Below are 13,329 nucleotides of genomic sequence, written 5' to 3'. Positions count from 1 at the left end.
GACATCAAAATTACTAAAATAAAATACATCACCATAACGCCAAATATATTTCAATCATGGATGATGTTAATCAAATGAGTTAAGCATCAAAATATATATGTCTGTTAGGAGTAAGTAAAGCTCAGGGCGCGTCTATGAGCTTAAATCATTGGGCCTGGCCTCGCTAAGCTTGTTGCTTGCGCCTTAAGTAAAGGTTGACTTGGCTTAACAATTGTAAAACACTATATAATGGGGTCTTCCCATAGTATCAATGCAAGCTAACAAAATTACTCCTTACAAGTGGTATCAGTAGGCCTTAATCCAAGGACCTATTGAGCATTGAAACGCAGTTTTCAAGAAAGATAGTTAGTTACAAAATCGTTACATAGTTTCTTTCTTCCATCATCTTTTTCATTCCCAAATCTGTTTCTTTCTTTCATTCATGGCTGAATCAAGCAATTACATGCAGCCTAGTGTTCCAAAATTTGATGGCTACTATGATCATTGGGCAATGCTAATGGAGAATCTTCTCCGATCAAAAGAATTTTGGAGTGTTGTTGAGAATGGGGTTACAATCGCACCTCCCATGGCATCTGCAAATCAACAACGTGCTGCAGACGAGAGTAAGCTTCATGATCTCAAAGCCAAGAACTTTCTGTTTCAATCCATTGATCGCACGATAATGGAGACCATTCTTGACAAAGGGAGTCCACGAGATATTTGGGAGGCAATGCGTACAAAGTATCAAGGCTCAATACAGGTAAAACGTGCTCAATTACAAGCTCAGCGTCGTGATTTTGAGATTCTTGCTATGAAAGACAATGAATCAATCAATGATTATTTTGCAAGAACTCTTTCCCTTGTTAACAAGATGACGGCTCAAGGTCATAAAATGGAATCAACGGATGTGGTTGAAAAGATCTTGCGTTCGCTGACATCATGATTCAACTATGGCGTTTGTTCAATTGAGCAATCCAGTGATGTGACAACGCTTTCAATTGATGAATTGCAAAGCATCTTAATTGTTCAAGAACAAAGAATGAAGTTTCAAAGTGACAAAGATGAGGAGCAACTTTTGAAAGTAACTGGTGGTGGGCGTGGTGAGCGTAGAAGAGGCCGTGGTCGTGGTAGCACACGAGGTCGGGGCAGAGGAAGGCAAAGTAGCAACAAAGAGAATGTTGAATGCTACAAGTGCCACAAATTGGGTCACTATCAGAGTGAGTGTCCCAGTTGGGAAGAGTCTGATGCCAATTTTGCTGAATTCAATGAGCATGAAGAAGTTCTTCTGATGGCTAAGCAAAACTCAACAATTCAGACAAAAACTGAGGTATGGTATCTTGACTCTGGTTGCAGCAACCACATGATAGGAAATAAGGAATGGTTGTTTGAATTTGATGATACTTTTAAAGAATCTGTAAGATTAGGAGATGATTCTAGAATGAATGTTATGGGAAAAGGAAAATTGAAGTTGTATATTGGAGGGATCACTCAAGTCATCATTGAAGTATACTATCTACCTGGGCTTAAAAATAATCTGCTAAGTATAGGTCAGTTGCAGCAAAAAAACTTAACCATTGTCTTTAAGAAGGATACTTGAAAAGTTTTTCATGAAGAAAGAGGCTTGATTATGTCAACTCAAATGTTTGGTAATAGAATGTATGTGATTAATGCAACTGTGCTTGTCCCTATGTGCATGAAAATTACTAATGAAATAGATTCTCAACTCTGGCACAAGAGATATGGACACTTGAGTTACAAAGGGCTGAACACTTTGGTTAAGAAAGAGATGGTGAAAGGCCTACCAAATTTGAAAGAAGACACTGAAGTTTGCTCTGATTGCATGACAGGCAAACAACATAGAGAAGTAATACAAAAGAAAGTGAATTGGAGAGCAAAAAAAAGGTTAGAATTGGTTCACTCTGACATATGTGGACCAATCAATCCTGCTTCAAATGGTGGCAACAAGTACTTTATTACATTCACAAATGACTTCACAAGAAAGACCTGGGTTGATATCTTGCAAAGCAAGGCAAGTGCTTTTGAAAGTTTTAAAAGATTTAAAGCTGTAGCATAGAAGGAATCTAGCTGTCAAATTCTCACTCTAAGGACTGATAGAGGAGGAGAATTTATGTATGAAGCATTCAACAAATTTTGCACAGAACAAGGCATCAAAAGATAACTTACCACAGCCTACACACCTCAGCAGAATGGTGTTTCTGAGAGAAAAAACAGAACAATCATGAATATGGTTAGGTGCATGTTAAGTGACAAGAAAGTACCAAAGAAATTCTGGCCAGAAAGTGTCAAATGGGCTGTGTATGTACTAAATAGAAGTCCAACATTGTCAGTAAAAGATATAACTCCAGAAGAGGCATGGAGTGACATGAAACCCTCTGTGAAGCACTTCAAAGTATTTGGATGCTTGGCATTTGTTCACATTCCAGATGCACAAAGGAAGAAGCTAGATAACAAAAGCATCAAGTGTGTTCACTTGGGAGTCAGTGAAGAATCAAAGGCCTACAAACTTTACAATCCAGCTGACAAGAAGATCATAGTCAGCAGAGATGTAGTATTTGATGAATCAAAGGGTTGTAACTGGGGTGAAAAGTCTCAAGCTCAAGCAACTCATTATGACAATAGTGACAATGAAGCCTCTGAAAGTAATGAAGAACCAGTTACTGGTGAAAATGCTGAAGTAGATCCTCAAAATGCCACTGTTCCAGATAGTGAAAGTGATTAGCAATATGAATCAGAAGAGGAGTTGCCCCCTAGGGTAATCAGAAGACCTGGATATCTTAATGATTATGTAACTGGTCAAGAACTTGAAGAAGATCAGCTACACAATCTAGCTGTGTTCTGTAATAATGATGACCCTGCAACATTTGATGAAGCTGTGAAACATGATGTATGGAGGAAGGCAATGGATCAAGAAATTGAATCCATAGAAAAGAATGACACATGGGAACTAACTGAGTTACCATCTAGAAGTAAGAAAATTGGAGTAAAATGGATATACAAGACAAAGTTGAATGAGAAAGGAAAGATTGAAAAATATAAAGCAAGACTTGTGACAAAAGGGTACTCTCAACAATATAGAATAGATTTCAAAGAAGTTTTTGCTCTTGTAGCTAGATGGGACACCATAAGAACTATAATCTCCATTGCAGCATCCAAAAGTTGGATTGTATATCAACTTGATGTCAAAAGTGCTTTTCTACATGGAGAACTTAGTGAAGATGTATATGTTGATCAGCCTTTAGGATATCAAGTTTGTCAGAAAAGTCAAGTGTACAAGTTTAAAAAGGCCCTGTATGGATTAAAGCAAGATCCAAGAGCATGGTACTGAAGTGGAAGAAATAGTCACAAGAAAGGGGGGGTTTGAATTGTGACCCTTTTTAAAAATTAATCCTGCATTCTACAAAATTGATCTCAAGTGTATACTTGGATAAATGTTAGTGAATTATAGAACAGCTTGGTCTGAGAACGTTCTTTACTATAAAATAGATTGTTCCGAGAACGTTCTCTACTGCGTAAGAATTCAAATATAATGAAGTGCTTTGTGTGATGTGTGTTTACAGTAAATAAAAGAGAATAAGGAAGAGAAACAACACACAAACAATTATCCTGGTTCACCCCCTAATAGTATGGGCTACTCCAGTCCTCACGCTCCTGTGAGATTATCCACTATGAGATACTACCGATCTCAAATTACACTTCTTCCTTGATCTAGTCCAAGATCATAATCTTCCAAGCTTCACTCGCTTGATCTACCTAAGTCCTCCAGACTTTATAAGGTGTCACTCAATCAATAGTTACGTATTGACTTGAGCCAATCTTTTACAAATGATGATGGTTTGGATCTTCAAGCTTTTACAAAAACTCAAACAATTGAGAAGCTTGTTACAATGGAAAAAACTCTCAGTTCACTCAAATGATATACTGATCCTAGTATTGAGATTACAATGTTTGGAGTGAGAGAGATTTAAATAAAGAGACAAAGATGTAACCACTTAAAAATGGGTTATGTTGAAAAATGGTCTCTTGAGTTATTTGCTTTTAGAAACTCAAAGGTTAGTTTGAGAAGCAAATAAAAACACTCTAAACTCATAAGTATAATGAGAATGTAGATCTTGAGTGTGAGTGATAAAAGAAGAGTTTTATGACTTGTAGACAAAAACAAGTGATTGATGATTTGTAGCTTCAACTCTTGCTCTTCAATGTTGCCAAAGCCTTCCTTTTATAGTTGAACCTTGAGTCTTCAGTTCCTTGGTCCCAAAGGAAGTTTTCCAACGGCTAGTTGCTTCAAAATAGACAGCTCATGCTGAATTGTTGAGTGGATAAGTTCAAACTGATCTTTCTCAGAACGTTCTCCCTGCTGTTCTTCATGTTTTCAAATAAAAGGGCCATAATGACAGCTTGCAATGGGCTGTAGATAGTTGTTCCTTGCTTCCTCACCAAGTATATCCGTTATAGACCATTTAGGCACGTTTTGGACAGCTGTAGATGAGCTTGCAACTTCAAAAGCAAAGGACAGTCATTCTCAGCATCATTCTGAGATCGTTCTCCAATCTGGGCGAATTTTGCACTTGATCTTCAAATGGAGAATGATGCAGACCTGTGGCCAGCTGTAGTGTGAAGGGAATGCAGCTGTGATGTCCTTGCATAACTATTCACTTGTCCTTTCCATGTACTTCCTTTTCTTGATTAAAAATTAATCTCTTGGAGAATGTTCATTAAATAATGACATTGAAGGTACATGACAACTATGAGTTGAATGTGTGTTGTCTCATCCTTATTGGTCTATGTAATTCTTGTCCAAATATTCTTGATACACCTGATTAGATGATGCCTTGAGAAATTATCATGTTGCACATGCTTGATCATTAACTTTGTCCAAAGAGGAAAGTCACTTTCCTTCCAATTATTCCTTGCCTTAATTGATCATAAACTGTTGTGATCTTGTGAGTTAAAACCAAGATAAAAGTGCTTCTTTGTCTTGAACATAGTTGACTTAAAGAAATAAGTACTTTTGCTATGAAGCTCGTTCTTGGAGAGAATGAAGCATAAACTGTAGAATGTTCTCAGAGCATTCTTGAACCAACATTCAAGATTTTCTTCAAGGAGTGAGACACGTGATCTTGATCGATTAACTTGAAATCTTGCTGCTGCAAAACTTCCCACAATTCCTCTTTGATGTTTTGCACACATGGTTGCTTGCTCATTGATGATCTTTAAGATTCTTTAGTGGAGGCATGAGAGTACTCATCATTGAGAATGATTAAAACTTTTATTCCTTATGCATAAGCTCCTTTGAAAAACTCATGGACCATCATTCTCAAACGTTGTCATCTTGAGAAGCTTTAGTAAAATGATACTTTGAGTAGGTTTTGAAGATCCTCAATGAATGCATCATTCCCATTAATATTAATTGTAGTAGTAAATCCTCAAAGCATATAACTCAAAAACTCATTGTAACCCTTGTCACATAAAATCAATATATTCTTGAGTAGCTTGTGATGCAGGTTTTTCCATCCTGATTCTTCAACTATGATCCTCAAATTCTTCCTTGATTATTCAATACTTGTTGTGATCCTTGAGTGATGAGGAAGACAATTAAACATGAAGCTCACTTTCTTGCTTGATCATTCGATGAATCTTTTTATGATTCAAAACAACAGTCTTTAAAAATCTTCTTGATGCGTGTGATCTATTGTTGTAATTATCTGATGATACTCCAATTCTTTCATTGTTTGAGTATATAAATGCACTTGTTGATGTGAGTGGCCTCTAGCTCATCCATTTGCTAATATCTATCTTTCAACAAAAACTCAAGTGCAAACATCAGTAGATCACCATTCATAAAACTTAACATTTATTCCATAAGGTTTGTTGTCATTAAAATACTAAAATGGATTTTGCCTCAACAATCTCCCCCTTTTTGATGATGACAAACCTTTTGAATAAATTTTATGTTTTATGGATGGAAATAATAATAAATGCAAGAATGTTCATAGATATACAATTAAGCTCCCCCTAAACACATGCAAGAGTTTAATTTATATCATTCTAATTAAACTCCCCCTAAATACATGCAAGAGGTTAATTCATAACATTCTTCATTAATTAGTTTGATCTAACATTTCTCTCCCATCATATATATCTCTCCCCCTTTTGTCATCTATCAAAAAGTATTGGGAAAATATGAAATATGAAGTGCAATGATAGGAATCAAGAGAAGAAATGTATTGCATATACAAATCATGCAATTAAGAAGTTCATTCATATATCAAACATTAAAGCACAAATCATGTATGACGATCAATAATCATTTCATTCAATATAGCAATCATAACATGAATAATGATTAAATCACACTAAAACATTTGTAATAATTTGATTTTAAAAATTGATGCTAAACACTCAATTTTTAGAAAAGGTGATTTTGACCTCAATGACAATGCAAGTCAAACATTCTCAAATTTAGAGAACTCCCCCTAAGTCTTATGAGATGGACATTCTTTTAAAACATGATCATTCTTAAAATAAGGAAATGATAGACAAGACTAAAATATCTTTTGAAAATCTTCCAATGATTTTTAAAACTAGAGAGAAAATTGCGCATATGAGGAAGCTGCGAAATCAGAGTTAATTGACATCTTGTCAAAAACAAATTCTCTTTTTTTTTGAATATTCTCATAAAGAAGATGATTATGTTTCAAAGCAAAATATTCAAAGAATACTTCATTGTAAAAAAAATTTGATCACAATTCTATTTTGACAACTTAACACGCAAGTGTAGAAACAACACTTTTATGTTAATAAAAAGTCAAATATGAGTTCAAGAATACAATGTGCAAGAACTATTATTCTTAGACCAAATTCTAATTTTATGGAGAGTGGACACACAAATTATTCTCATGAAGACCAATCATATGTTCTCTTGTTAAAATCCTTCAAATAATAAATCCAACAAAAAATGGATATTAATTTAAAACCTTTGAAGGAGGATCTTTTACATAAGTCATAACAAAATCTCAATTTTTTTTAGAAGCCATGTTCAAAAAGTTCTACTTAATCATCAATTAAGCAAACTATAGGTTAATCAAGATGTGCAACTGATGGATAATTTTCGCAAGTGAACGAATTACCACGTAGTAATAAAAATATCGATCCACAGGGATTGTGTGATTAAACTAGTCGAATCGTGTTCATAGACATTATGCAAAAACAGAACATGTATGGGGGTTGATTGAGTGATCAATTGGTAGAAAACGAATGCTTAGAGAATAATGGAAAAACGAGGTAGAATCATCGGAATCATCTAGTCTATAGCTAACCGCATGCAACCTACAATGTCATAAGAATTACTCAAGTGTTCACAACTAGATCGACAAATTAGTGAATCGCAATCTCTTGTCAAAATCCACTCTATTCGTTGTCGATACTCCCCCGATCTCTCGGGCGGAAGCTACCTACAACGAATGATATTAACGCGCGTCAATCGTTCGCTACACTCTATGCCTCAATCTCTCGACCGGAGACACTCGAGTGCTCAATGCAATTCAGTTCAGACATTAAATCAATACTCTCGCACGTGACTTAACTCGAAATCATTATAACACTAATGAAGGATTATAAAGCATTAAAAACAGATTTGCATTGGATGAACACTATAGAGAGAGTAAATTCTTACAACATTAGCAGATTACATTAAGCTGAACTACATCCTAAACTATCCTAGATCCTACCTCCAAGGAGTTTAGCTCCTCATCGTTCTTCGGTCGCTTCCTCGCTTCATCGCCATGGCTTGTGAATCCATGCTCTCGATGTGCTTGGAGCTCTCCGCTGGAGTGTTGAATCACGATCTTCAAGTTCCAAAACCAGAATGTAGTGAAAAGTTGCAGAAGTTTTCCCACCCGAAAACAGAATTATGCAGAAACTATATATACAGAATGCAACCACGCCGCGCGCCAGATCTATCACGCCGCGCGTGGTTGCAAATCCATCAACTACGCCGCGCGTGATAACAGAATCACGCGGCGCGTGATTAAGTCAGAGAGCAATCTTCATCTTCAACAAAGCTTCACGCCGCGCGTGGTAAGGCATCACGCCGCGCGTGATCAGAGTAAAAATCATGGCTCCCTGTGAGCTCCATCACGCGGCGCGTGATGGGCTACGCCCCCAGCGTAGTGAAAATCCTCCATTTCCTGCAATTTTTCCTGTTTTCTTGCAAATCAAGTAATCAAGCTTATGGTTAGATTTCTCTTATATTTATTGCTAAAAACCTACTAAAATGCATCTAATGTTGCTAAAATAGGCATGGATTAGAGAGTGTGACGATTCGTCATCACAACCCCAAACTTAAACCTTTCCTTGTCCTCAAGGAAACAACTTTTACCTCAAGCTTTCGTGTCAAGACCTTGGCATTCTCCTTAAATTCACTCGAATCATACATACGTGAGACTCACCTGATGATCAATGATCTACCTGCAAACAATGCTCAATTGCACAACCGTTCCCGCAAGACACTTTCAAGTAGTTCACACTTTTCGACCAAAGCTCTAGGATTTCATCACACTACTCACATGCACTCTTCAGTTTGGGTAATTCACTCAAATCAACACATCAATGCAAGTCAACAATAATTTTGCAAGTAGTCTAAGAATTCATTCGGTTCACTTTGTGCACACACATTAGAGGTCTTTTAGGGTTATAACGTGGCTTGGCTAGGGTGGATGGTGACATTTTGGGATAAGTAGTAGAAAAACTTGGAGTTAGATCCCCCTATTAATCAAAGAACATTTCACAAACCAAACCCCTTTTTGAAATATAGTGGACTAGAGAACTTTTTCAAAACATCAAACAAAGTTTTGCAATTCTTTGAATTCAAGGCTATCACTTCTTTTCTCTATTTTTTTGATTTTTCACATTCATTCATCTTTTTTTTTTTTTTTTTTTTTTATTTCATTTCTTTTCTCTTCTTCTTTGCCTTGCAATTTTTGAAATTTTTGAAAAAGTATTCAATCAAAAACTTTTATAAGTTCTCTAGTACCCTCACCCCAAACTTTATTTGTTGCTAATTCCAAAGAGCAACCCCAAACTTAGTGGTGAGCAATGCGCATCAACCACTAATTAGGTGCCTAACCTCCAAGAAAGTCATTCCTTTTTTCATCAAAAATTTCTTAAGGTTTTGCAAAAAATAACATTTTCTTTCAGCTCAAATTGGTTAAGCAAAGGATAATTATAAGTAAGGGTGGATAGAAAGGCTCAAAGGTACCAAGGAACATGCCTCGTGTGTGCTACAAAAGTACCAATCAAATAAAAAGACGACAAGCAAAATCGAGAGACAATACATGAGCGGATATCACACATAGAAAGAATGAGAGTGTTTGGCTCAATACCTCACGGTTGGGTCGAATCAAAGAACCGGTCAAAAAGTGTGCGTTCCCTTCCTTTGCCTCTTGATCACATGAGTGCAACAGCTTGGTCTGAGAACGTTCTTTACTATAAAATAGATTGTTCCGAGAACGTTCTCTACTGCGTAAGAATTCAAATATAATGAAGTGCTTTGTGTGATGTGTGTTTACAGTAAATAAAAGAGAATAAGGAAGAGAAACAACACACAAACAATTATCCTGGTTCACCCCCTAATAGTATGGGCTACTCCAGTCCTCACGCTCCTGTGAGATTATCCACTATGAGATACTACCGATCTCAAATTACACTTCTTCCTTGATCTAGTCCAAGATCATAATCTTCCAAGCTTCACTCGCTTGATCTACCTAAGTCCTCCAGACTTTATAAGGTGTCACTCAATCAATAGTTACGTATTGACTTGAGCCAATCTTTTACAAATGATGATGGTTTGGATCTTCAAGCTTTTACAAAAACTCAAACAATTGAGAAGCTTGTTACAATGGAAAAAACTCTCAGTTCACTCAAATGATATACTGATCCTAGTATTGAGATTACAATGTTTGGAGTGAGAGAGATTTAAATAAAGAGACAAAGATGTAACCACTTAAAAATGGGTTATGTTGAAAAATGGTCTCTTGAGTTATTTGCTTTTAGAAACTCAAAGGTTAGTTTGAGAAGCAAATAAAAACACTCTAAACTCATAAGTATAATGAGAATGTAGATCTTGAGTGTGAGTGATAAAAGAAGAGTTTTATGACTTGTAGACAAAAACAAGTGATTGATGATTTGTAGCTTCAACTCTTGCTCTTCAATGTTGCCAAAGCCTTCCTTTTATAGTTGAACCTTGAGTCTTCAGTTCCTTGGTCCCAAAGGAAGTTTTCCAACGGCTAGTTGCTTCAAAATAGACAGCTCATGCTGAATTGTTGAGTGGATAAGTTCAAACTGATCTTTCTCATAACGTTCTCCCTGCTGTTCTTCATGTTTTCAAATAAAAGGGCCATAATGACAGCTTGCAATGGGCTGTAGATAGTTGTTCCTTGCTTCCTCACCAAGTATATCCGTTATAGACCATTTAGGCACGTTTTGGACAGCTGTAGATGAGCTTGCAACTTCAAAAGCAAAGGACAGTCATTCTCAGCATCATTCTGAGATCGTTCTCCAATCTGGGCGAATTTTGCACTTGATCTTCAAATGGAGAATGATGCAGACCTGTGGCCAGCTGTAGTGTGAAGGGAATGCAGCTGTGATGTCCTTGCATAACTATTCACTTGTCCTTTCCATGTACTTCCTTTTCTTGATTAAAAATTAATCTCTTGGAGAATGTTCATTAAATAATGACATTGAAGGTACATGACAACTATGAGTTGAATGTGTGTTGTCTCATCCTTATTGGTCTATGTAATTCTTGTCCAAATATTCTTGATACACCTGATTAGATGATGCCTTGAGAAATTATCATGTTGCACATGCTTGATCATTAACTTTGTCCAAAGAGGAAAGTCACTTTCCTTCCAATTATTCCTTGCCTTAATTGATCATAAACTGTTGTGATCTTGTGAGTTAAAACCAAGATAAAAGTGCTTCTTTGTCTTGAACATAGTTGACTTAAAGAAATAAGTACTTTTGCTATGAAGCTCGTTCTTGGAGAGAATGAAGCATAAACTGTAGAATGTTCTCAGAGCATTCTTGAACCAACATTCAAGATTTTCTTCAAGGAGTGAGACACGTGATCTTGATCGATTAACTTGAAATCTTGCTGCTGCAAAACTTCCCACAATTCCTCTTTGATGTTTTGCACACATGGTTGCTTGCTCATTGATGATCTTTAAGATTCTTTAGTGGAGGCATGAGAGTACTCATCATTGAGAATGATTAAAACTTTTATTCCTTATGCATAAGCTCCTTTGAAAAACTCATGGACCATCATTCTCAAACGTTGTCATCTTGAGAAGCTTTAGTAAAATGATACTTTGAGTAGGTTTTGAAGATCCTCAATGAATGCATCATTCCCATTAATATTAATTGTAGTAGTAAATCCTCAAAGCATATAACTCAAAAACTCATTGTAACCCTTGTCACATAAAATCAATATATTCTTGAGTAGCTTGTGATGCAGGTTTTTCCATCCTGATTCTTCAACTATGATCCTCAAATTCTTCCTTGATTATTCAATACTTGTTGTGATCCTTGAGTGATGAGGAAGACAATTAAACATGAAGCTCACTTTCTTGCTTGATCATTCGATGAATCTTTTTATGATTCAAAACAACAGTCTTTAAAAATCTTCTTGATGCGTGTGATCTATTGTTGTAATTATCTGATGATACTCCAATTCTTTCATTGTTTGAGTATATAAATGCACTTGTTGATGTGAGTGGCCTCTAGCTCATCCATTTGCTAATATCTATCTTTCAACAAAAACTCAAGTGCAAACATCAGTAGATCACCATTCATAAAACTTAACATTTATTCCATAAGGTTTGTTGTCATTAAAATACTAAAATGGATTTTGCCTCAACAGGTACAGCAAGATTGAAGCATAATTCAGTAAAGAAAATTTTGAAAAGTGCTCACATGAACATACTTTGTTTGTTAAGCAACTTGAAGGGAAGATACTGATAGTAAGTTTGTATGTTGATGACTTAATATACACTGGAAATAATGATGATTTGGTCAGAGAATTCAAGAGTTCCATGAAAGACAATTTCGCCATGACAGACTTAGGCAAAATGAGGTACTTTCTTGGTGTGGAAGTAATTCAAGACAACAGAGGAATCTTCATAAATCAGCAAAAGTATGCTACTGAAATCTTAACTAGATTCAACATGGATTCATGCAATTCTGTGTGTAGCCCTATTGTGCCTGGAACCAAATTAATCAAAGATGAAAATGGAAAAAAGTATTGATTCTACCGAGTTTAAACAGATAGTGGGTTGTTTGATGTATCTTACAGCCACTAGACCTGACTTGTGCTATTCAGTGTGCTTAATTGCAAGATACATGGAGAGGCCAACAGAGATCCATTTAGCTGCAGCAAAAAGGATTCTCAGATATCTTAAGGGAACCATGAAGTATGGAATTCTCTATGAAAAAGGAGAGGTGAGTATCAAGCTTGAAGGTTGGACTGACTCTGATTATGTAGGAGATAGTGATGACAGGAAAAGCACATCTGGCTACATTTTCAAGGTTGGCTCTGGTGCAATCTCATGTTCATCAAAGAAACAACCAATTGTTACTTTGTCCACAACTGAGGCAGAGTATGTAGCTGCAGCCTCCTGTGCTTGTCAAGCTGTATGGCTGAGGAAAATATTGAAGCAACTTGGGCAAGAGCAAAGAAATGCAAATACAATCTTCTGTGATAACAGTTCCTCAATTAAACTGTCAAAAAATCCAATCTTGCATGGCAGGTGCAAGCATATTGATGTGAGGTACCATTTCTCAAGAGATTTGACAAAGCAAGGTATAGTAGAACTGGTTCATTGCAGCACAGGTGAACAAACTGCTGACATTATGACCAAACCTCTCAAGCTGAAATCATTTGTGAAGTTTGTTAGTCAAGTGACTCCAAACGACACAAGAGGGGGGGTGAATTGTGTACTCAAAAAATGATTAAAAATAAGCACTTAAAATATTTTAACCAAATAAAAATAACTTGTAGCGAGAAATAAAAGAGATGAAATGGTAAGAAGAAAAACACAAAGAAATTATCCTGGTTCGGCCAAAAACAAAGGGCCTACTCCAGTCCCCAAGGAAAGCACCTTGAGATTTCACTAAACCAAGCTTTTATAACAGGATAAGCTAATAACCTTTACAACCGAGAATTCTCAACACAAACAATGGGATATCACCTCCCTTGTGCAAGAGCCTCTAAACCAAGAGATATCACCTCTCTTGAAAACCTTGGGATCACACCCAATACAAGTGGAATAAATT

General features: G+C 36.3%; 2 protein-coding genes across 2 annotated transcripts; both read left to right on the top strand.

The window, feature by feature from the left end:
* The first annotated feature begins 421 nt into the window (after positions 1 to 421).
* On the top strand, positions 422 to 922 carry LOC123895786. The gene has a single exon (XM_045946271.1). It carries the CDS (start codon positions 422 to 424, stop codon positions 920 to 922), a length of 501 nt encoding a protein of 166 aa, XP_045802227.1.
* An 11,363-nt stretch (positions 923 to 12,285) lies between these two features.
* LOC123895785 (secreted RxLR effector protein 161-like) lies at positions 12,286 to 13,005 on the top strand. The gene has a single exon (XM_045946270.1). The coding sequence runs from the start codon at positions 12,286 to 12,288 to the stop codon at positions 13,003 to 13,005; it is 720 nt and encodes a 239-aa protein (XP_045802226.1).
* The last annotated feature ends 324 nt before the right edge of the window (positions 13,006 to 13,329 follow it).

This window comes from Trifolium pratense, linkage group LG7 (assembly GCF_020283565.1).
Source record: "Trifolium pratense cultivar HEN17-A07 linkage group LG7, ARS_RC_1.1, whole genome shotgun sequence".
Taxonomy (NCBI): Eukaryota; Viridiplantae; Streptophyta; class Magnoliopsida; order Fabales; family Fabaceae; genus Trifolium; species Trifolium pratense.
This window is presented reverse-complemented; position numbering and strand designations above follow the sequence as displayed.